General features: G+C 44.9%; 1 protein-coding gene across 1 annotated transcript in view; it reads right to left on the bottom strand.

Annotated features, from left to right (window-relative positions):
• The window catches only part of LOC138165272 (dolichyl pyrophosphate Man9GlcNAc2 alpha-1,3-glucosyltransferase-like), a 49,460-nt gene that overhangs the window by 7,946 nt on the left and 20,014 nt on the right, over positions 1–21,500 (bottom strand). The window contains exons 4-10 of the mRNA XM_069093417.1: positions 20,965–21,054; positions 19,365–19,453; positions 10,215–10,297; positions 9,584–9,648; positions 6,151–6,336; positions 2,330–2,465; positions 495–580 (exon numbers count right to left, since the gene is read on the bottom strand). Coding sequence (XP_068949518.1) covers positions 495–580; positions 2,330–2,465; positions 6,151–6,336; positions 9,584–9,648; positions 10,215–10,297; positions 19,365–19,453; positions 20,965–21,054 — 735 coding nt within the window. The remainder of the gene's footprint in view (positions 1–494; positions 581–2,329; positions 2,466–6,150; positions 6,337–9,583; positions 9,649–10,214; positions 10,298–19,364; positions 19,454–20,964; positions 21,055–21,500) is intronic.

Raw genomic sequence — 21,500 nt, forward strand, 5'->3', positions numbered from 1 at the left:
TGAAAGCAGTAACAGTCCCCGCTGAGTGAGCTCGTGAGATAGTAATCACAAGGGGCTCAGCATGGTGCCGCACACAGAGGAGGCGCCATCCAAAGGGCGGCTGTTTGCTGTTGCTGTTGTTTTCATGATGAGATCACCCCACCCTCCCATCCCACAGCAGGGCACCGTCACCGTGAGCACTACCAAAGGCAGTAAGAGACGCTGGCGGGCAGCGAGGAAAGGGAACAAAGGACGTCTGCTCAGACCTGGGCCGTTCCGTGGGGCCTGACCTCCTGGGGCTGAGCACCAGGCCGTACACTCACTACGAGCCCAAGACGCTGCCAAGGGGCTAAATCATGTTCTTTCTTTTTAAGGCAACAGTCCATTTCAGAAATGCTCTGCTCCAAATGGCTGACACACAGCACAGTCAGGCCTTCGGTTATCTAGAGAGCATGCCCTTCCCCCAAGACCCCAAGCTGCTTATGAACACTGCATATTGCTGCAAGAGCTCCTACCTGAGCATCAGCTGGGTGTGAGGTGAGAGAAGGTCCTTGATCTTCAGAAGAACATTGAGGCTGCACCAAAAATTGGCTACTTTGTCCTTAAAAGAGAATCACTCATTTTAGATTTTGTTATATTTAAGAAAAATTTTTAGAAATGAATAAAGCCAAGAGGGAGGGGAAAATATCTGGAACTCAAAAATCTTGTAAAGTAAATGCTAAAAATTGTCTTAACATGTAACTGGGAAAAAATAAATATTATTTTAAGAAATAAAAGAAAAAATAAATAAGGCCCATCTTTTCACATTTTCTATCCTAAGGTAAGGGAAAGGGGGCAACTTTGTCCAGATTTATGAGGTACAGTTTGTAATGAAAGTTTAGGAAAGAATGTGCCTAAAATAGCCGAGAATTCCTTGCACTGCCTGCCTCCCCAGGCAGTCGATATTACCCCCAATTTTAAAATAAAATACTTGAAATCATTTTCTTTGGAAATGTTCTGAGAGAGCTATTCTTCCCAACATTCTGTTATTATACACCTGAATTTACTGAAAATAACTAACCCCACTGCCAGCAACGAGAGAGTTAACCACTAATAAATCAAGAAGTTTAAAGCCATTAGCAGTTGTGCTAGGATCACTTTCAAAATTAAATCTGTAACCCAGCTCTCCTGCTCCTGAAACCCAGCCTCTCCACAGCTGCTTCAATCACAGCTGTGAAGGCCTGACATCAAGAAAGCGACTGCCCAACAAGCAGGCCATGCCCCACCATCCCTCACAGCCACACAGGAGATGGTCTTCCTGCTGACCGAGGATTAGAAGGGAATGGGGGAGCCTGGCAGCACCCGCCGACAAACACTTAAGATGCCGGCAAGAAATGTTCTAACCATCAGCATTTGTTCCCATTTCTAGAATTGGAAGCTGAGTCAGAGAACGTGGGAGAGGCCCACAATCCTCCATTTACTGGCCTTTGCTCATACAGTTCATCTGATTTACTTAAATGAATGCCCAAGGAAATAATTTCCTGCTCAACATAAAACATATTTGAGTCAATTACAGGTAAAAATAACATACAAACTCCCACCTTCTTGATTCCTTAAAAATACTGGTTAGATACATGTAAAAATTATTTTTAAATATGATAAAGTTATTTTTATTTTTCTAAAAATTCTAAACATACAACTTCAGTCTTTAAATGGCATTTCTTTTAAACTTCTTTTTTCTGCAACAAAAGGTGACTGATTTTCAGGTCAGTGCTTGAAAGGACATGACATCTCAAGCTTCTGACTAGTACCTGTTAAGGGACTGACTCTGAATGTGCTGGATTTCACTTTAGTTAAAACCCTTTATGTTGGGGAAATTTTTTTTTTGGTACAACCTAATTACTGAATTTAACTTATAACTATTTAAAAATCACATCAAAGAAGAATTAAAGTTCAAAGTTTTCAGTAAAAATTAGTGCCAATAAAACTGTCCACTGATTGTTTCTAAGGTTTTCCAAGTGATTTCCTTAGACTGAAGAAAAAGAATGCCAAGCTCTCTGCTGAGGAGTTGTTAACTTTATAGCTGCGTCTTCTGACACCGTCATTTACTATGGAATGCATTTCAGTGGAAAAATGTAGGCCTGAAATATGGATCTGATGATGGCATCAATATTAGCTTCTCATATACTGTCCTAGAAGATGCCAGCTGAGCTCAGGGTTAAATCCTGGATTAAAGTAACTGGCAAAAGAGGGAGGGCAGGAGGGGCCCAGCTCGAGTTACCACCCCTTGTGTGTCTTCCACATGAAACCCCTAAAGGTCACAGGGGACGCTTCTCAAGGGAAGGGCTGGGAGGAAAGTCAGTAAACATGCCTCAAAGAGTCCCCGGCCAACTGGGAAGAGTCTTCTTAGCACTTGCATGGTCTGTTCCACTTGTGTAATAAAGGGCAGCCAGCAGACGGCAAAGGCAGCGACCACTGTGGTGACAAGTTTTAGGAGCAGCAACAGCCTGGGGCAGAAAGACAAGCAGGGTGGAGAACAGTGGCTGAGTCTAGAAGTTCCTCCCCTGCTCACTCCCCAAGGCCCAGGATAAAATGTCAGTGGGGCAGAGGAATGCTGCATTACTGCAGGGAAACTGGCCAAGGGAGGGATGGAGGGGAGATGGGTTCTGGGGGAGGTAACCCCTGTCTAAATCCAATGCAAAAAAATCCCATCTGATGAAAAAGCAATCTCTTCAAGCCCAAAGACAAAGGGCATGTCCATCCCTGGTTAACATTTACTCTAATTGCAGCAGGAAGAAATAATAGCATGACCAATTTAAAAACAATTTATCAAACAGATTCAAATAACAGGGCATAGAGATTGGACCTGAACCTTAATTGGTATAGGGACCTCCCAGCAGAGGAAATACCCTCAACCAACACAGGTTAGCACCTCCCTGCAACTGACTGTCTTGGAGAGCTTGCTAAAGCCCTGAGCTCAGGGCCCCACAGCCAGCAGGGGTCAAAGGAGGGAACCAAACCTGGATCTTACTGGCTTTGAGACCAGCTCTCAATCCACTAAACCACGCTCACTGCCTCTCACCCTCAAACGATACATCCATAAAACAAAGCATCAAAATTCAGGGTGTTCTCTTCTAAGAGTGGCTTGGAAACCTATGGGGAAGAACTAGGCCCAGGTCTAACTATAAAACTAAAGAACATGGAAGCAAAATAGGTAAGACAAAGACAAACAACAGTGAATGAACTGTTCCATGATTGGCCAAAGAAAATGCCCGGGAAGGTCAGGGACAAGCACTCAGGCTGACAGAGGAGATGCGTCCTCCCATTTCACACTCACTTTCATTTGAGTATAGAGGTAAACATGGCATTTCACAGATGGGATTCATGATGGAAATGGGGCAGTGAAAGGGCATACCTTGTTTAAAGGAAACACTTCACAGAAAGGTGGGGGTTACAGATGAAAAGCTGCACAGTGGGGGTACCCAGTGCTGATGAAAGAAGCAAGAAGGAAGCGTGTCACAGGACTATGCCATGGACAACCCAGGCAGATGGAGGACAAGACCGATGCTTTCCCAGTATGGCTCACAAAACCGGCAAGCTAGAGTGGAGACAGGGACTCGCTTCTTTCTACAGCTGCCATTCATCTTCGAAACTGCAGTCAGAGCAGCAAAGCTTTGCTTTTTGGACAATATTTTCTCTCAACAGGGAGAGGAAGTAATATGGAAAACTATCCCTTTGAGCTTCATTCTAAAAAGGACTGGGCAGATAAAAAGAAAGCCTCCACAATAAGAGATAAGACGACCCTGTCACCTGGGACATCACACTAGTCCAAGGTAAGGACAGTGGGCACTGTCAGATGATGAGATGATTCTACTTCTCCTCTCCTGTCTGCCGGCTGCTGAGCTTCCCTGATATCATGAGATAACGCTAACTCCAATCACCATAAACCTGAGATAAACTGCACTCGTAGGCCTCAAGGCTGCCCAGAGATTGTTCTTTTGTTGCCCTATCTTGTTCCCCTTTACAAGTGCTCCAAGCTCCCAACTGAACTGCAGAACGTTTAATCCCCAATTTTACTAAGATTAAGGCCATTTGACAGGGACTCCTACAGTTCCCCCTTCCCCACCCCCAGTCCTCAATCTAATCTCTCCTCTACCTTTCATTTCATCCCCTTCCACTACCAAACGAGACCATATCTGTAAAGGGCTTTGCACAGTATGTGGCACATAGGTCCACAATACATGCTTATTCCCCTCCCCTCACTCCCCATTTCCATGGCTTGGTTCCAGCTGCCCCACCCATCATTCTGATTCATTCAAATTCCCTCTTTTCATTGTCCCTACCTTGGTTTACAAACCTATTCTCTATTTCTAGAAAACTGTTTTCCCCTGTCTCTTTTAAATCCTCTGTTACGGTGGCCCTGGGATTTAGCTGGTTAAAAGCTAGAATGATTTGTACATGAGCAAGAACTGGACCAAAGTCATCTGAATGAACAAAGTCTAACAACTGGATAATGAACCTGGTAGCTGAAGAGAAACCATCAAGGCTGTTGTTCCACCTTGGGGTGTAGACAGTATGGCAAAATGCTCTAAGACTTGGTGACTAGTTACGTGGGCTGGACTAGAGAAGAGAAAGGAAAAATCAGAGATGGAGGAAGAATTACAGCAATGGGCAGTCACCTGGTCATTCCATCACTTGGTCCAACAGCATTTATGGCCAAGAAAGAAAAACGTGGAGGTGAATCCACAGATGGCCAGCACCCACAGGAAGCTAACGTCTGCTCAGGCAGACCTGGGGGCACGAGCCAGGCTGGTGATGTTAATTGTTATGGGAGGACAAGACATTTGAGAGCACTACAGGAATGGGACAAGAGCACGCCTCAGTTCAGGCTTGTGTCCCAACTACTCACATGGAGCACAAGGCTGCAGCTTTACAAACTCCATCAAGGACGCACATAACTCTTGGTGGAGTGTAAGTTAATCTAAGATGCCAGGTGATCGCGCATGGGAAGGCGAGGGAGGCATTCTAGCAGAAGGAAGAGAGTGGAGCCACATTTCACAGGGGAACCAGAATGGGGAGAATTCTCAGAATCAAGCTACAGGGCGAAGAACTAAAGGGACACTTAAGGTCGGCAGAAATAACACAGGTCTAAGTAAATATAGAAGAGATCTGGAAATAGCAGAAAGGTTGTCACAGGAAAAGAGAAATAAACATTGTGTGGAGCGAGGGTGGAGAGCACGCATGTGGTGTCAGATCTGAGCTCTCTATATGGAAGGACCAGCAATCAGGGCTAAGAAAGAAAGGAGCTGCCTTATGAGCACACGACCTCCCTGCTGACAGAATCAGTCAAGGAGAGATGGGACAACGGGCGTCGGGGGCACTGTCAAAGGACATGACTGCTGCAGAGCATCAGGCTGGCTGGGGCCTGAGCTGTCCTCCAGTGTGAGGCCTCTGTGAGTCTATTTTAAACATGATCCTAAACTCTGTATTAGCTCACCATGACTCCCAACACTGGAGAATGTAGTGGGCCAATCAGCCAAGTGCCCTGTATGTGCAACAGGGGCTCAGTGGGTCAGTCAATAAACACTGATTTGCCAAGCCCTGGGGATACAAAAGATAGTCCCACCCTCGAGGAGCACATGGTCTCAACAATGGCGTACAAACAAGCTACAGGCAGGGCAAACGGGAGATGACCAGTGGGAAGGCACTAGAGTAACTAACTAATTAAGCAGGACTGGAAAAGACTTCTTGCAAAGGTGGGGCTTTAGCTGGGGCCTGAAGAAAGCTGGGGAAGCCAGGAAGAAGGGAGGAGGAAGGAGAGCATCTAGGAACAAGGGACAGCCTCAGGGCTGGGGGGCTGTAAGAAGACTGCCTAGGTGGGGAGGAGGGCTAAGAGTACTTTGTACTGAACCCAGGGATGACAGGGTCGATGCACTCAGATTTCCCCTTCCTTTATGGAGATCAAGAAATATTTCCTGAATTCAAGGAAGGACTCAATGACCAAGCTATGGAAATGCAAACTGGATACATTGCCAGGATGATCTGGGCACTCCATTTAAAGATGGCCATTGACTAAGGGAAGGAAATCAGAGCTGGGCAGCCAGGATACTGTGAGGACGTCCACCTGGAGGACAGCAAACCAAGTGCATTCCTGAGGCGCCATCTGGATGCCAGCCCTTAAAACATACTCACCCCCTTCCTTTCAGGTCCTTCTTCAGACATTTGCCTAGCAAAAAGCAAAAGAACGGCAAAGAATGGTAAAGTTCCATCTGTTTGTAATTTATGGCCAGGCAAAATGCCAATGAGCCCAGGACGTCCCAGTCACAAGACAGGCCAAGAACGCCCCACAAAGTCAAGCCGAGACTCACACAGTTATATATGTTTTTGCATCAAGGAAAAGATCCACATGCAGCCAAAAAGCAGGTCTAGGACTACACAATTCTTGAACGCAGGAAGATACTCTAAGAAAATGAAAACATTCAGGGCAGCTAGGTGGCACAGTGAATAGAGCACTGGCCCTGGAGTCAGGAGGACCCGAGTTCAAATCTGACCTCAGACACTTGACACACTTATTAACCGTGTGACTTTGGGCAAGTCACTTAACCCCAACTGCCTTCCAAAAAGCAGAAGAAAAAAAAAAACCCTAGCCGTGTGACTTTGGGCAAGTCACTTAACCCCAATTGCCCTCCCCCCAAAAATAAAGCAAAAAATGAAAACATTCTTTAAAAGAGAATTCTTCCTAAACAGAAAGTAATCATTAAAGTGATAATGGTCATCACTTAAGAATAAAATCTTAAGTAGCATAATCTATAAACCTCAGTGCTACAGCACGTGGTTTGTTCAGGATTAAAACATCTACAAGGTAAACTGACTCAGATAACAGCAACAAGGCAATTGTGTCAATGAATGTTAAATACACTAAAATCGTGCTCCCAAATAGGCAGCCTTCAAGGGCCCAGGACAAAGATTTCTCCCATGAGCCCACCCACCAGGACAGACCGATGTGTACATTCCACTAAGAGCTACAAAAGTGCTGTGATAAAGCATTGCGTGGTGTTTTCACGGCACTTTTCTGGCACAAACTTGTATTCTCTGTACAATGAGGGCAGCAGGACGAGGCCGACTCCACGGTTCAGGTCTGGAGCTCCCCCTGCCACCACCTTCGCCACCTTTGCCAGGCCCTGCTGCCCAGACCAGAGGCCAAGCCTGAAAGGAGGGGACTTTTCCTCTCAAGAACTCCAGCCTGGGGGCCCACGGGCCTAAAGGGAAGCTGATTCTCTTGGGCTCCCATTTCAAAAAGCCCCCATAATACCTTCCATCCTCAGCAGTCTCTGTCCGTCTTCTTGCCAGCCTCCCCAATCACCCTGACCAAGCCTTCTACCCCCAGAGCTCTGGAATCAAATGCACTCTGCCATTTTCCCTAGAAAAAAATGTGTCAGCCTATTCCCTTATGTGTCCATCACCCCGAGTCCATAACCAAAGCACCCCGCCCTGGCCAGCACTCCCATATATGGACTGTCTCCCACCATGTGGCACAGCACTTCATGCATTATCCCGCATTCAGTGCGCTGACAGACCAAAGTACTGCCGTGTAGCCATGAGGGCCGGCTGACACAAGAGACCACATCTTTGTAGCTGGCAGAGCTCTGACAGGGGCACAGGATGCAGAAGGCTTCTCTGGGAAGACACGGGAGAGGAGATCAAGTAAAAGCGTGTGGAAATGAAGGGTGGGAGGGAAGGAGCAGGCTTGTATGAACCATCTACTATGTGCCAGGCCCTTTACACATATTTTCTCACTGATCCTTAGCTCAGATGAGGGGGGACCTCGGCAGGCTTCAGGAGAAAAGAGGAGCTTTAGGACAGCCCCCAAGGGATGCAGGACGGAGAATGGATTCAGATTAGACGCAGCCAGGCTCTTCAGACCATCAATGGGGGAGGCTTTCCCATGCCCCTCCCATGCTCCCTCCAAAGCCTCCTTGGTTTGCTATGAGTCAGTGATAGTGTGTTAGCCAAGAAACGGGGGCTCCACAAGGGCGGTAGGGGACTGAGCTGGAGCGAAGAGGAATGAAAATCTGGAAAGAGAGGAGGCTTGTATCTGCACTCCCACCTCCGGCCGGCAAGTGTGGGGGGAGCACCCCACGCACAGCAGCAGGGCACAGAGAATAAGCAGAGAGAAGCCAGAGGGAGAGGGCAGCCGACGGTCCCACAAGTACCACATCCACCTTCATTCCATCACCTGCCGAATTCCCCGCGTTCTGGATCCTGCCCCTCCTCTCACTGCCTCCCATGGCCTGCAGCCTTCTCTCTGTCCCTGGCCCTCCAGCTGGCTCACCATCTCCCTTACACACCCCGCTTCTACTCCACCCCCGCAGTCACCATGGGTCTCACCTTCCTTAAGCACAGACTTGGTCATGTTTTCTACTCCTACGGACCCTTCCGTGGCTCCCTCTCACCTCCTTTGCCTGGCAGCGCTGAAGGCCTTCCACAAGCTAAAGCCCTGCACATTCACAGCTCACCACAGCTCCCTCCAGCTACTCCACTTCTGGCTCAGCTACTTTTTGTATGTGTTCCCAATGCCTGAAACACCCTGTCCCTCTTCCCTTTCCCATCTTCCCCCTCAGCACCTCAGACCTGCACCACCTAGTCATCACTCCAAGCCCTGCTCCGGCCCTGGCTCTCTATAAACCGCTCCCTGCCCCCTGGTCCTGGGATCTCCCCCTCTGTCTATGGCACTGAGCAGCGAATGCCTCCATCACAGCACTGCCTGTTGTCCCCCAATTCAGCGTTCTTAATAAATGCTTGCTTCAGGTGCTAAGACTACTAGACAGCAGCTAGTGACTGCAGAAGCCTGCCAGGCTGAAGGCAGGCGCAACAGAGAGAGCAGAAGCCCAACAACAGAATGAGGATCTTTTGCGTGTCCTTGGACAGATACGCATATTAATTTCATTACTACTAAAACAAACTGGCTTCAAAAGGAAAAGCTGTTAATTCAGCAATCAAATTGCTGTGCATTATGGTTCTTTCTTTGGGACAGATGGGGACAGTAACTCTAGATACATCAGAAGCCACGCACGTGCCTTAGAAATAGACTTTCTGCTGTCTTTTGTTTGAGGGTCCGGTTATTAGCACAGTGACAAATACCTCCTCACAGGTTGAAAGAGATTTTAGTCAAGTTGTCTGTGGGCTTTCCTTCAGCACTTCCAAGGGGGAAAGGAGACAGTGAAGACATCTGCCTCATTCTGCAGGTCACAGAGTCCTACAAAGGACACAGGCACACCCTGTTGGCAGTGCTTGAAAAGTCCAAACAAGAGGATTCCACGTAGTCACAAGTATGGGCACCACACCCTTCTTTGGCTTCTTAGAGGGAGCTAAGAGCCTGCCACTACTTTCCTTCCAGGCCAGATAGGTATGAAAACACACCCTAAACCTCAGAATAGCAAGACTTCTGGAGAATACTCCATGCTTGGTGAATATGACAAATTTCTTTAAGCAAAGAATACCATCAAACACTATTAAAACTTATCAAAATAGAAATTCATACAACATCAAAAGTACTACACTACTTGAAGTCTAAAGCTCAGAATATGCAAAGCAAAGATTTCACTTCTAAGTTTGTAAAGGATACTGAAAGTGTCCATGGTCAATCAGAAGAAGACCTGGGTACAGCAAAATGCAGAAGGTGCTAGCGATCTGGAGAGAAGAACAGCACACAGAGAAATGAGCCACTGCGGTCCCGTGCAGTGGCAGCCATCTCTCCCCCCGAGCCACCCCAAGTCTCTTTTCTGCCTAAACCTGGATTAAGAGGGCTGTCCTCCAATGGCAGGGTCCGAGCTCTGGAGGAGCAGCCGCCAGCACAGGGGCCGAGAAGGCTGGGGAGGTTGTCAGGGCCATCCTCGGGCCTAGCTGCCCTAGAACACTTCTCCGCAGCCCCTTTCCAAATCTCTGCACTGGGCCTGCGCCCCAGGGCCCAGCCTCAGGCATGGCCTGCTCTCTATGTAATAAATATGACAGAGGCCCAGCCTCCAAAATTCAGCTCATTTTGCTACTGTCACTGAAGGGCAGGAACATAACAGCTATAAAGTAAGTGAAGGTTTTTTAACTGAACACTTTTATAGAAAATAACTTGTCCTCCAACAGTTTTATCTAAATCCCTGTGGCGTGAATGACTTTGTTCTTCAGCTGCCTCCATTTCTCAGCTAATAAGGAAAGTAATTCCACAAAAAGATAAACATGAAGGAAATGAGTTGGATACTTGCCTTCTTTTTGGGTGAAGTTTCTTTTAAATAACAACAGTACAAGACAACTGCAGGGATGTAAATCATCAGATCGGCGACAAAGACTGAAAGACAAAAGGTGAACAGTTCATGAACAAGCTCTGGGGTCTGCAGCCCAAAACCTCACTCCCTTCATCCTGCTACCTGGCCCCCTACCCCCGCTTCCACTCAGGAACGTGCCAGTGGGGTCTTGGCCACTGCTGACAGGCACCTTTCTCCTCCACTGCCGCCTTTTGCCTCATTGTCCTGAGTGATCACAAAGAATGAACCAGACGGATGCACAGACATCCTCCAAAGTCCTCCTTAAAAACCACCACAGAGACCATAGAGGAAAAAATAACTTCCTTGTCTTCTAACTTAATTGGCTGCTTCTGGCATGACAGATGAATGCCAACAAGGCAAACTGTATGAAATGGGACATAAGACCATGTGAAAATATACAACGTCTAACAGTATCCCACATCAAGAACAAATAAATCCATCAAAGGTAGAGAGAGTCTGAGGCAGAAAGGCTGAGGAAGCAGAGACCCACTGGGCCACACCAACCCTGCTTGATGGCACCAGGAGCCACCCCTCTTCCTGCCTACAAGGTATGAGACCCAACGTCGCATCACAAACTCCATGGGGAACATGGCAGTCACATAATAACCATGAGATGAATTTACAAAAGCATCAGAACCTCCACCAAAACCATGGCGACCAAAGCAAGATGGGAGAGATACAGACTATGGAGGGTGTGACCTGGGGCTCACTTCCTGGACCCACCTGACTCACCCAGTGCTACAATATCAGAAGGTAACAAAAAGTATGGTGCTCCAGGCTTTCTGCTGGTGAGGATGGCACCAAAGACCCCCTGCGGTGGGGTGGGGGGGGGGGGTCCTTAAGCTTTTTGGATAGCTCGTGCAAAGAGAAAAGCCGCAGGGCAGTCTGAAGAGATCCGTAAACTTGGGGTGAGGAAGAGCCACATTTGGATCTCCCCTTAGGCCTGCAATAGCTGTGGGACCCTGGGCCTCAGAAGGCTCCTTTACTGGTCAAAAGGTGTAAGGGCAGTTCCCCGTCGGGGCTATTGGGACCATCACAGGGGAGACAGCACGCACAGAGCTAGGCACACACCGCTGCACGGCACAAGCGCTGGCTGCTGCATGAGAGCGAGGCCTCACCTTTCATTTCAGGTCAGAAAATGAGCAAACACACCATTATGCAGGTGTGTTTGTAGCACACACCCTTCCAGAGTGAAGAGGAAGCAGACCTTTATTTGCCACACAAGGACAGTAAAGAATCAACATTAAATGCCTGCAGAAAAGGACAGTGTGAATGGCGCACTTTATGGGTTTGAAGTGCATGAATAACAGGAAGAGCCAAGACGGCAGAGCCCTCCCAATAATCCCTGCCCAACAGCTTCCAGGCAACACCCAAATCAAAGTGGGAAGCAGCAGAGCCAGCAGGGGGGAGACATTCTTCCAGCCCAAGACAACTCTGGGGGTTGGCAGGACAGGTCAGTGTCCCAAGCTGGCACACCAGGCAATCAGCACAAGGCGCAGCAGCTTGAGAAATGCTCAGCCCACAGACGGCCCGGGGCAGACAAGTGGTCAGAAGGAGAGACCACGAGGCCTTGTGCGGGCAGCCCCAGGTCACAGTGCTACAGCACAGAGGCAGTGACCATGCCTCTCCCCAGAACTGGCTGTGAAAACCCTCAAGTAGCACAATGCCTCCCTGTCATACCCCCACCACCCCAAGGTGAGGAGAGATCAAGTTTGACAAAATACAAACTCAAGAAACAGGTTAAAAAAAATGAACAAACAAAGAAACAAAAAAGAGAGTCTGATCATAAAAAGCTACTATGGTGACAGGGAAGATCAAGACACAAACCCAGAAGACAATTCCTTGAAAATAGCTATGTGCGGGGCGGCTGGGTGGTGCAGTGAATGGAGCGCCAGCCCTGAAGTACGGAGGACCTGAGGTCAAATCCGGCCTCAGACACCTAACACTTACTAGCCGTGTGACCTTGGGCAAGCTGCTTAACCCCAACTGCCCCCCAAAAAGAAAAAAAAAAAAGAAAATAGCTATGTACAAAGCCTCAAAGAAAAATGCAAATTGGAAATAAGACCAACAAGAATTCCTAGAAGAGTTAAGGAAAAAGTCAAAAAATAATTTTAAAAATCAAATAAGAGTGGCAAATGAAAAATTAGGAAAAGAAGCTAGAGCAAGGGAAGAAAAATCATGAAACAATAATTAACACCTTGGTAAAAGAGACACAAAAAAATACTGAAAAAAAAATAACATAAAGCACACTTGGTCAAATGTGAAAAAAGGTACAAAACATGAAAGAGAATAATTCTTTTAAAATTAGAATTGAGTAAATAAAAGCTAATGACTCTGAGACTTCAAGAAACAATAAAGGGGTGGCTAGGTGGCACAGTGAATAGAGCACCAGCCCTGGAGTCAGGAGGTCCTGAGTTCAAATCTGGCCTCAGACACTTAACACAAAAACTAGCCGTGTGACCTTGGGCAAGTCACTTAACCCCAATTGCCTTCCAAAAAAGAAAAAAGAAACAATAAGACAAAGTCAAAAGAATGCAAAGAAAAATTATGAAACATCTCATCAGGAAAACAACTGACTTGGAAAACAGATTAAGAAGAGATAATTTAAGAATAATTGGACAAGGGGGTGGCTATGTGGCACAGTGAGCAAAGCACCGGCCCTGGAGTCAGAAGGACCCGAGTTCGGTTCGGGCCTCAGACACTTAATACCCACACGAAAAAACTAGCCGTGTGGGGCAGCCAGGTGGCACAGTGAGTACAGTGCTGGCCCTGGAGTCAGGAGGACCTGAGTTTGGATCCGGCCTCAGACATTTAACACTTACTAGCCATGTGACCTTGGGTAAGTTACTTAAATCCAATTGCCCTCCAAAAAAAGGCAAAAAAAAGAAGGATTAGACAACTTGAAAGCCATGATCAAAGACAGATACTAGACATCACCCTGACAGCTTATAACCAGAGGTTAAAATCAGAAACTGAAAGAATTCACTGACCATCTCCTGAAAGAGATCCCAAAGTGAAAACTCCCAAGAGTATCATAACTAAATTTCAGAGCTCTCACACCAAGGAATAACATACTTCAAGCAGCCAGAAAGAAACCATTCAAATACCATGGAGCCACAGTCAGAATAACACAAGATTTAGCAGCTACTACAATAAAGGAGGAAGAAAACTTAAGAATAGCCTACCCAGTTAAACTGAGTATAATCCTTCAGGGGTGGGGAGAGGAGAGGGGAAAGGGAGAGTTAATGAAATAGAGGACTTCTGAATTTTGACTTCAAATACAAGGCTCAAAAGAATCATATATAGGTAAACTTGAAAGGCAAATCACAAGGGTACATCTGTTTACATTCCTATATGGGAAGATGATACATGTAATTTCTAAGAACTTATCATAATTAGGGCAGTTAGAAGAGTCTATAATAGACAGAGGGCATGGCTGTGATTCAGTTATGTTGGGAATGGCCTTGAAAAAAAATGTTTTTAATGAACAAGTAAGAAAGAGGGATGCACTGGGAGAAGGGGGGAGGAAGAGGAAGAATGGGGAAAATTATCTCATATAAAAGGGACATACAAGGAAGAGCTTGTATGGCAGAGGGGAAAATGAGTGGGCAATGCTTGAATCTCACTCCTATCTGAATTTGTTCAAAGAGGGAAGAATACACATAGGTACTCAGGGAAGGAAGAGGAGAAGGGGTAAGAGTGATGGTAAGAGGAGGGGGGGATTAAAGAAGGCAGTAGTCAAAAGCAAAAAAGACTTCTGAGGAGGAAGAAGGTCAAAAGAGAGCGAGAGAGAGAGAGAGCGAGAGCAAGAGAGAGAGAGAGAGAGAGAGAGAGAGAGAGAGAGAGAGAGAGAGAGAGAGAGAGAGAGAGCAAGAGCGAGAGAGAGAGAGAGAGAGAGAGAGATAAAAAGGATGGAGGGAAATACACGGTTTGTAACTATAATTGTGAATGTGCATGGAATGAACTCACCCATAAAATAGAATGGATCAGAAACAAGAATCCAACAACATGTTGTTTAAAAGAATCACACTTGAAACAGAAAGAAACAGTTAAAATAAGGTGTGGGAGCAGAATCTATTATGCTTTACTGAGTTAAGTAAGAGGAAGGTAGGAATCATGATCTCAGACAAAGAAAAAAAACCAGACCTAATCAAAAGAGATAAGCAGGGAAACTACATCTTGCTAAAAGAGGCACAATACAAAATGAAGTAAGGTCAATGCTATACATATGTACCAAATGGCAAAGCATACTAATTCTTAACGGAAAAGTTAAATGATTTACAAAAGAATATAGCAAAACTATACAAGTGGGGGACCCCAACTTTCCCCACTCAGAACTGGATAAATCTAAGCATAAAATAGGAAACATTTTAAGAAGAACAGAAACTGAATTGGAATAAAAACGAGTTTATCTTTTTCTCAGCTACATATGGCATCTTCACAAAACTGGCCATATATTAAAGCTTAAAAAAAAAAACCTCGTAAACAAATGCAAAAAAAGTAGAAATATTAGATATACTTTTTTTGGACCATAATGTAATGAAAATTACATTCAATAAAGGGGTTTGAAGCATATGTTTAAAAACTAACTGGAAACGAAATAATATAATCCTAAAGAATTAGTGGGTCAAAGAACAGAAACAATCAATAATTTCATTAAAGATAATGACAACAATGAGACAACATACCCAAATACATGGGATGCAGCTATAGTACTACTCAGGGGAAAATTTATTTCTCTGCATGTTTACATCAGTAAAAGAAAGAGCAGATAATTGATTTGGGGATGTAGTTTTAAAAAACTAGAAAAACAACAAATTAAAAAACCTCAGTTAAACACCAAAATAGAAATCCTGAAAATCAAAGGAGAGATGAATAAAACTGAAAGTAAAAAAATCCACTGAACTAATAAATAAAAGTAGGAGATGGTTTAATAGAAAAACCAATAAAGTAGATAAACAATTGGTTAATTTGATTTAAAAAAAAAAACCCAAATTACCAGTATCAAAAATAAAAAAGGGAAATGCACCACCAATGAAGATAAAACTAAAACAATTAGTAGGAGCAATTTTGCCCAATTACATGCCAATAAAGTTGACAGCCTAAGTGAAATGGATGAATATTTTTAAAAAATATAAATTGTTCATGTTAACAGAAGAGAAAGCAGAATACTTAAATAACCCTATCTTGGAAAAAGAAATTGAACAAGCTATAAATGAGCTAAGAAAAATCCCCAGGACCAGATGGATTGAAAAGTGAATTCTACCAAATGTTTAAGAAACAATTAATTTCAACATGAAATAAGCTATATGAAAAAATAATAAAGGAGGGGCAGCTAGGTGGTGCAGTAAATAGAGCACTGGCCCTGGAGTCAGGAGGACCTGAGTTCAAATCTGGCCTCAGACACTTAACACTTACTAGCTGTGTGACCTTGGGCAAGTAATTTAACCCCAATTGCTCTGCCTTTCCCCTGCAAAATAATAATAATAATAATAATAATAATGATAATAATAATAATAATAATGGAGTCTACCAAATTCCTTCTATGACACAAATATGGTCTTGATATCTAAATCAGGGAGAACAAAATCAGTGAAATAAAACTATTGACAAATTTCCTTAATGAATATTAGAGCAAAAATTTTAAATAAAATACTAGCAAGGAGATTACAGTAATGTATCACAAGGATCATAAACTATGATTGGGTGCGACTGACACTAGGAATGCAGGATTGGTTCAATATCAGTAAAACTATAAGCATAACTGACCATATCAATAACAAAAACAACAAAAATCAAATGATTATATCAACAGATGCAGAAAAAGCTTTCGATAGAAAACAGCAGTCATTTCATTTTATATTAAAAACACTAGAAAGCAGAGTAATAAACGAAGCTTTTCCTAAAATGATAAACAGTATCTATCTAAAACCAAAAGCAAGCATCATCTGTAATGGAGATAAACTAGAAGTCTTCCCAGTAAGATCAGGAATGGAGCGAGAATGCCCATTATCACCACTGTGATTCAATGCTATGCTAGAAATGATAGCAAAAGCAGTAAGAGAAGAAAAATGAACAGAAAGAGTAAGAATAGGCAATGAGGAAACAAAATTATCAGTCTTTGCAGATGATATGATGGTATACTTGAAGAACCCTAGAAAACCAAATAAAAAACTAGTTGAAACAATGAACATTAGAAAAGTTGCAGGATATAAAATAAACCTTTAAATCATCAGTTTTTCTATATATGACCAACAAAGTCCAGCAGCAAGAGAAAGAAAGAGAAATTCCATTTAAAATAACTGCGGACAATATAAAGTACTTGGAAGTCTACCTGTCAAGACAAACCAAGAAACTACATAAAGAAATTATAAAACACTTTTCAGACAAAATAAAAACACACTAAACACTGGAGAACTGGAGAAAATGTTACTTGCTTATGGGCAGACCAAGCCAATATAATAAAAATGAAAATTCTACCTGAATTACTCATTCAGTGCTAAATCAATCAAACTAACAGTTACTTCATAGAACTAGAAAAATAGTAACAAAATTCATCTAGAAAAACAAAAGGTCAAGAATATCAAGAGAATAAATGAAAAAAATGCTAAGGAAAGCAGCCGAGCAGTATCAGATTTCAATCTATATTACAAAGACCTAGTAATCATCAAAATAATCTGGTCCTGGCTAAGAAACAGAGTGGTTACCAGTGGAGTAAATGAGATGTACAATATACAATAGTAAATGACCATTAAAACCTAGTGTCTGATGAACTCAAAGATCCAAGATTTGGAGGCAAGAACTCAGTATTTGACCAAAACTGCTGGAAAACTGGAAAAGCAGTCTGACAGAAACTAGGTAGAGACCAACATCTCAGACTGAGAGAGGGGTGATGGAGCATCACGTGAAGCAGAGAAGAGTTCTCTGATTAGCCTGTTGAGTAGAGAAAGAGAAGTGATGAAGCTGAAAAAATAAGGCTGGATTCTGGAAAATAATCTGGAAGTCTGCCCAAGGGCTATCAAACTGCCTATTCTTGGACCCAGCAACACCACTGCTAAGTCTATGTCTCCATGAGGTAAAGAACAAGGAGGAAAAGGACCTATAATGTACAAAACACTAATGGCAGCTCTTTTAATGGTGGCTAAGAACTGGACATCGAGGGGATGCCCCTCAGATGGGGAATGAATGAATAAGTCGTGGCCCATGATTGTGACGGAAGGCTATTGTGCTTCCAGAAATGACGAGCGGGATGTTCTCAGAAAAATCTGAAAAGACTTCTATGAGCTGATGTGAAAAGAAGTGAGCAGAACCAGAAAGAACATCGTCCACAGTGACAGCAATGTCATAATGACGATCGATTGTGTAAGACTCAGCTACTCTGATCAAGACAGTGATCCAAGGCAATTCCAAAGCAGCCATGACGAGTACTGACGAACTCTGTAGATCAAGGCATTTTTTTTTACTAAAATTTCTTGCTTTTCTTTTTTTTGCAACACAGCTTATATGAAAATATGTTTAGTATAATTTCACATGTGTAACTAACATCATATCGCTTGCCTTCTCAATGGGTGGGAGAAGGTCTGGAGGCAAGGAGAGAGTTAAGAACTCAAAATTTTTAAAAATTTTAAAATAAAGAAAATATAATTATTTTTAGAATTAATTAATTTTAAAAAATAAATAACAGAGTTATGCTTGGTGGAATACAAATCATTTGGAATGAGAATAAGAAGCATTCTCCTGGCAGGCTGTAGAACTCTGTCTACATAACCTTCCTTCATTCTGAAATGCTGACTGGCACAGAACAGTTCCTTCTCTAGCTCTTGCTCTCATTTTCCTTTCTATTCCATCTAATCATATTTAAGATGAATTCAGGATTGGTTAAGGACAAATAAATATGGTGTCACCAGACAGGTGTATTCAGTGGCACTACCTCCGCTGTATTTAACTTACAAGAATGAGAATTATGTAAGTCATGCAGGTGTTACAGGGCTCAACCTAGGAGGTATGAGCAGGTCTTGGCCTCACCCAGTGCCTGGTGCCCTGCATACCATAAGCTTCTCGATGGCCTGGGGGGGCTCCTTGAAGCACTGCCACCTGGAGTCTAGTGACTCTCCTCAGGCAGGCAGAACCACAGGAAGCCATGGCCTGCGCTGGCCTCTCTGCTGAGCCAGACTCTCCCTGCTGGGCACTCCCTGATCACCCAGCAAAGCAGGAAGAGGGAAGTGCTGGGGCCATGGAAGCACCCAGGTGATGTCCCTCTGAGAGTACAGACTGCCCTACTCTTCTGTCCTAACCTGCTTGTCTTCCTCTACCCTGACTCCTGTCTCTCTCCTGGTCAAAAGCCTCGAAGGAGAGAGTTAGAAATAAAATTTCCATCAGTGACTTCCCCCACAGCCACATGAGATGCCCCTGCTCTCTGACAGATACTTGCTTTTAGGAGGGTTCTTAACCCAGGGTCCATAAACTCCTTTTAAAAAATATTTTAATAACCATTTAAATATGACTGGTTCTCTTTACAATCCTATATATTATTTTTATTTAATGCACTGAATGCATCCCTCTGAGAAGGGGCTTGGCCAGCCTGCCAAAGGGGTCCAGGACACAAAAAGGTCAAGAATCCCTGTTTTAAAGAAACACTAACCTCCTTTTTCAGCTGCAGGTGTGGCTTAAAGATACTGCACTGCACTGTGGAGGCCAGCGAAGCAATATTCAAAGGTAATCTGGATGACACAGGATTTTCTCCTTCTCCACTGACTAGAATATAGCTCCTGCATAAGATGTGACTCCACTGTAACTTAAAAAAACCAAACTAACATGTGAGAAAATAATTTACCTTTGTTAATGTTTCCAAAATGAGACAAATAAGATATATAAGGCATATAGTAGCACCTAGGTAGTACAAGGAATACAGTGCTCAGGCTGGAGTGAGTCCAAATCCAGCCTCAGGCACTGACTAGCTGTGTGACCCTGGTCAAGTCACTTCACTGTTTGCCTCAGTTTCCTCGACGGTAAACTGGGGGTAACAGGACAACCTAACCCTAAGGACTAAGTGCCTGGCACATAGGAGGGGCCACACGGTGCTTCTCCTACCTGTGGAACGCATGAATAGCTTATGCTGATCACTCTCGTGGCCCCGGGATGTGTGCAGCGCGATCCAGTCGGGATTGATAAGCTCTGCCCTATAAAAGAAAGCATGTGTGCTTCAGCCAAAGTGTGCGCTACCTTCTTCTCCTCTATCACCTTTCACACTAAGGGCATCTGAGCTCGTGATGAGAAGCCACGTAGTCACTGAAGACCTTCAAACGATAATGACCATGAAATCAATTGGGCTACAAAGCGGGGTGGCCCAAGGGCCTGCAAAGCAGGCAGGAGGAGGGCAGCGGATAGGGGGCACCAAAGGCCGTATTTTAAGACTTACCAGCCACCTGGGGAGCCAGTGCGGCCCGAGGGCCCAATGCCACAGACATTTCTTGTCTAGTATATGTGAAGGGGGTGGTAGGAGATGAGTCTGCAGAGACACCCAGGGGAGCCGAGGGCTGGGAGGATGTGCGCCTTCTAGGCCAGGAGCCCGTGGGTGGGTGTGACCGCTCTGCGGCTCGGTGCATAGTGGGGAAGCCAACACTAGAGTGCACATGACGGTGAATGAGGACCTGCCTGAGACTGTGGCTGAGGGAATGGAGAAAAGGCGCGAAGACAGAACACAGGCTGGGAACCCCTCTGCGCAGCACAGTAAACCAAACTCATCTTTCCAAAAGCGGGAAACTGCCAAAGCAGAAAGATGAGCACACGCTCGGCGTGGACGCCCACTGGATGCTTTGGATGCTCTTCCCAACGTACCCAACAGCGCCATTCTTTTTTTTTTTTTTTTTGCTTTTTGGAGGGGGGAAGGCAGGGCCATGGGGGTTAAGTGACTTGTTCAAGGTCACAAGGCTAGTAAGTGTTAAGTGTCTGAGACCAGATTTGAACTCAGGTCCCCCTGACTCCAGGGCTGGTGCTCTACTCCCCATGCCACCTGGCCACCCTCCAGAGACACCACATTCTAAAACAAAGCTGTCTTTGTTCAGACCCAAACTCTGAAGTCTCTGACGAACTCCATTTTAAATTGTAAATGAGTCTAAGTGAAAGGTAAGACGCTATCAGAACTCTGGCCTCCATCCGAACATAGGAGTCACTGTTGTCTGAATATCTGTCTTCCAGTTACTCTGACGTGGAGAAAGCCAACCTCTCCACCCACTGCTTACACTACCAGCAGTCCGAGAGAACACGATGAGTTAAAACAGACATTTCTGTGTTGTGAGGAGCGATAGATTGTGGGCTCGCAACCCCAACTTCCTCCCAACAGCTCTACTCTCATTAAACAGGAGCGATGGTCTGATCACTCTGACCTCCCGCCCTCCAATACACACGGAGGAACAAAAAGCACAGCTACCTCTCCCCAGACGGGGAGGCGCCCCAGTGCTCTCTACAACAAAATGGTGGTACAGAAGCACACGGGCGCTAGGGGGCACCATGGTGCACAGTGGGGGGCCTGGAGTCAGGACACTGACCAGCTCGGAACCCTGGGCCAGCCACGTAACTGCTGTCTGCCTCAGTCTCCTCATCCATGACATGGGGACAAGAACACCTGAGAAGGGCTCTGCCGACACGAATGCCGGGGACGTTCTCGTGGTGCTCAGGGCGCCTGACTTACACGTAGGCACACAGAAGGCTGTGGTAGGCTGTGAGAGGGGGATAGTCTAGACCCCAGTAGTGCAGATCGTTGTCACTGCTATTGAAGTACCTGGAAAACAAGAGAACACCTTCATGAGCCAATGTTCGTGAAAAGGAACCTACAAAGAATCAATCTCTCATCTCATTTTATCTCATTTCAAATAAAGCAAACTGCTAAATGACACTACGCAACACAGAATGAGTTTGTCACTCAGCATTCTAGACGACCCAAAGCTGTGTAAAATGCATCTCAAACACACGGCAGCAACGGGCCTTCGTCAGAGTCACAGTGGGGGGTACGACAGTATGGGTAGCTAGGGAGGACTCCCACAAGTGGGACACAGAAGACAGCGTCCTGGGGTCCAAGAATACGTGGTTGGAAGACTGAAGCAGTAGGAAGGGGTAGGTTATAAAGAACTTTGAATGCCATCCTGAGGATTTGTTATCTGATCCCTGAGGCAATGGGGAGCTACAGGAGTTTATTGAGGAAGGTGTGACAGGATCAGACCTGAGCTT

This window comes from Petaurus breviceps, unplaced genomic scaffold (assembly GCF_028583685.1).
Source record: "Petaurus breviceps papuanus isolate PSGF00001 unplaced genomic scaffold, PetGlider_PUasm1.0 208, whole genome shotgun sequence".
NCBI classification, from domain to species: Eukaryota; Metazoa; Chordata; class Mammalia; order Diprotodontia; family Petauridae; genus Petaurus; species Petaurus breviceps.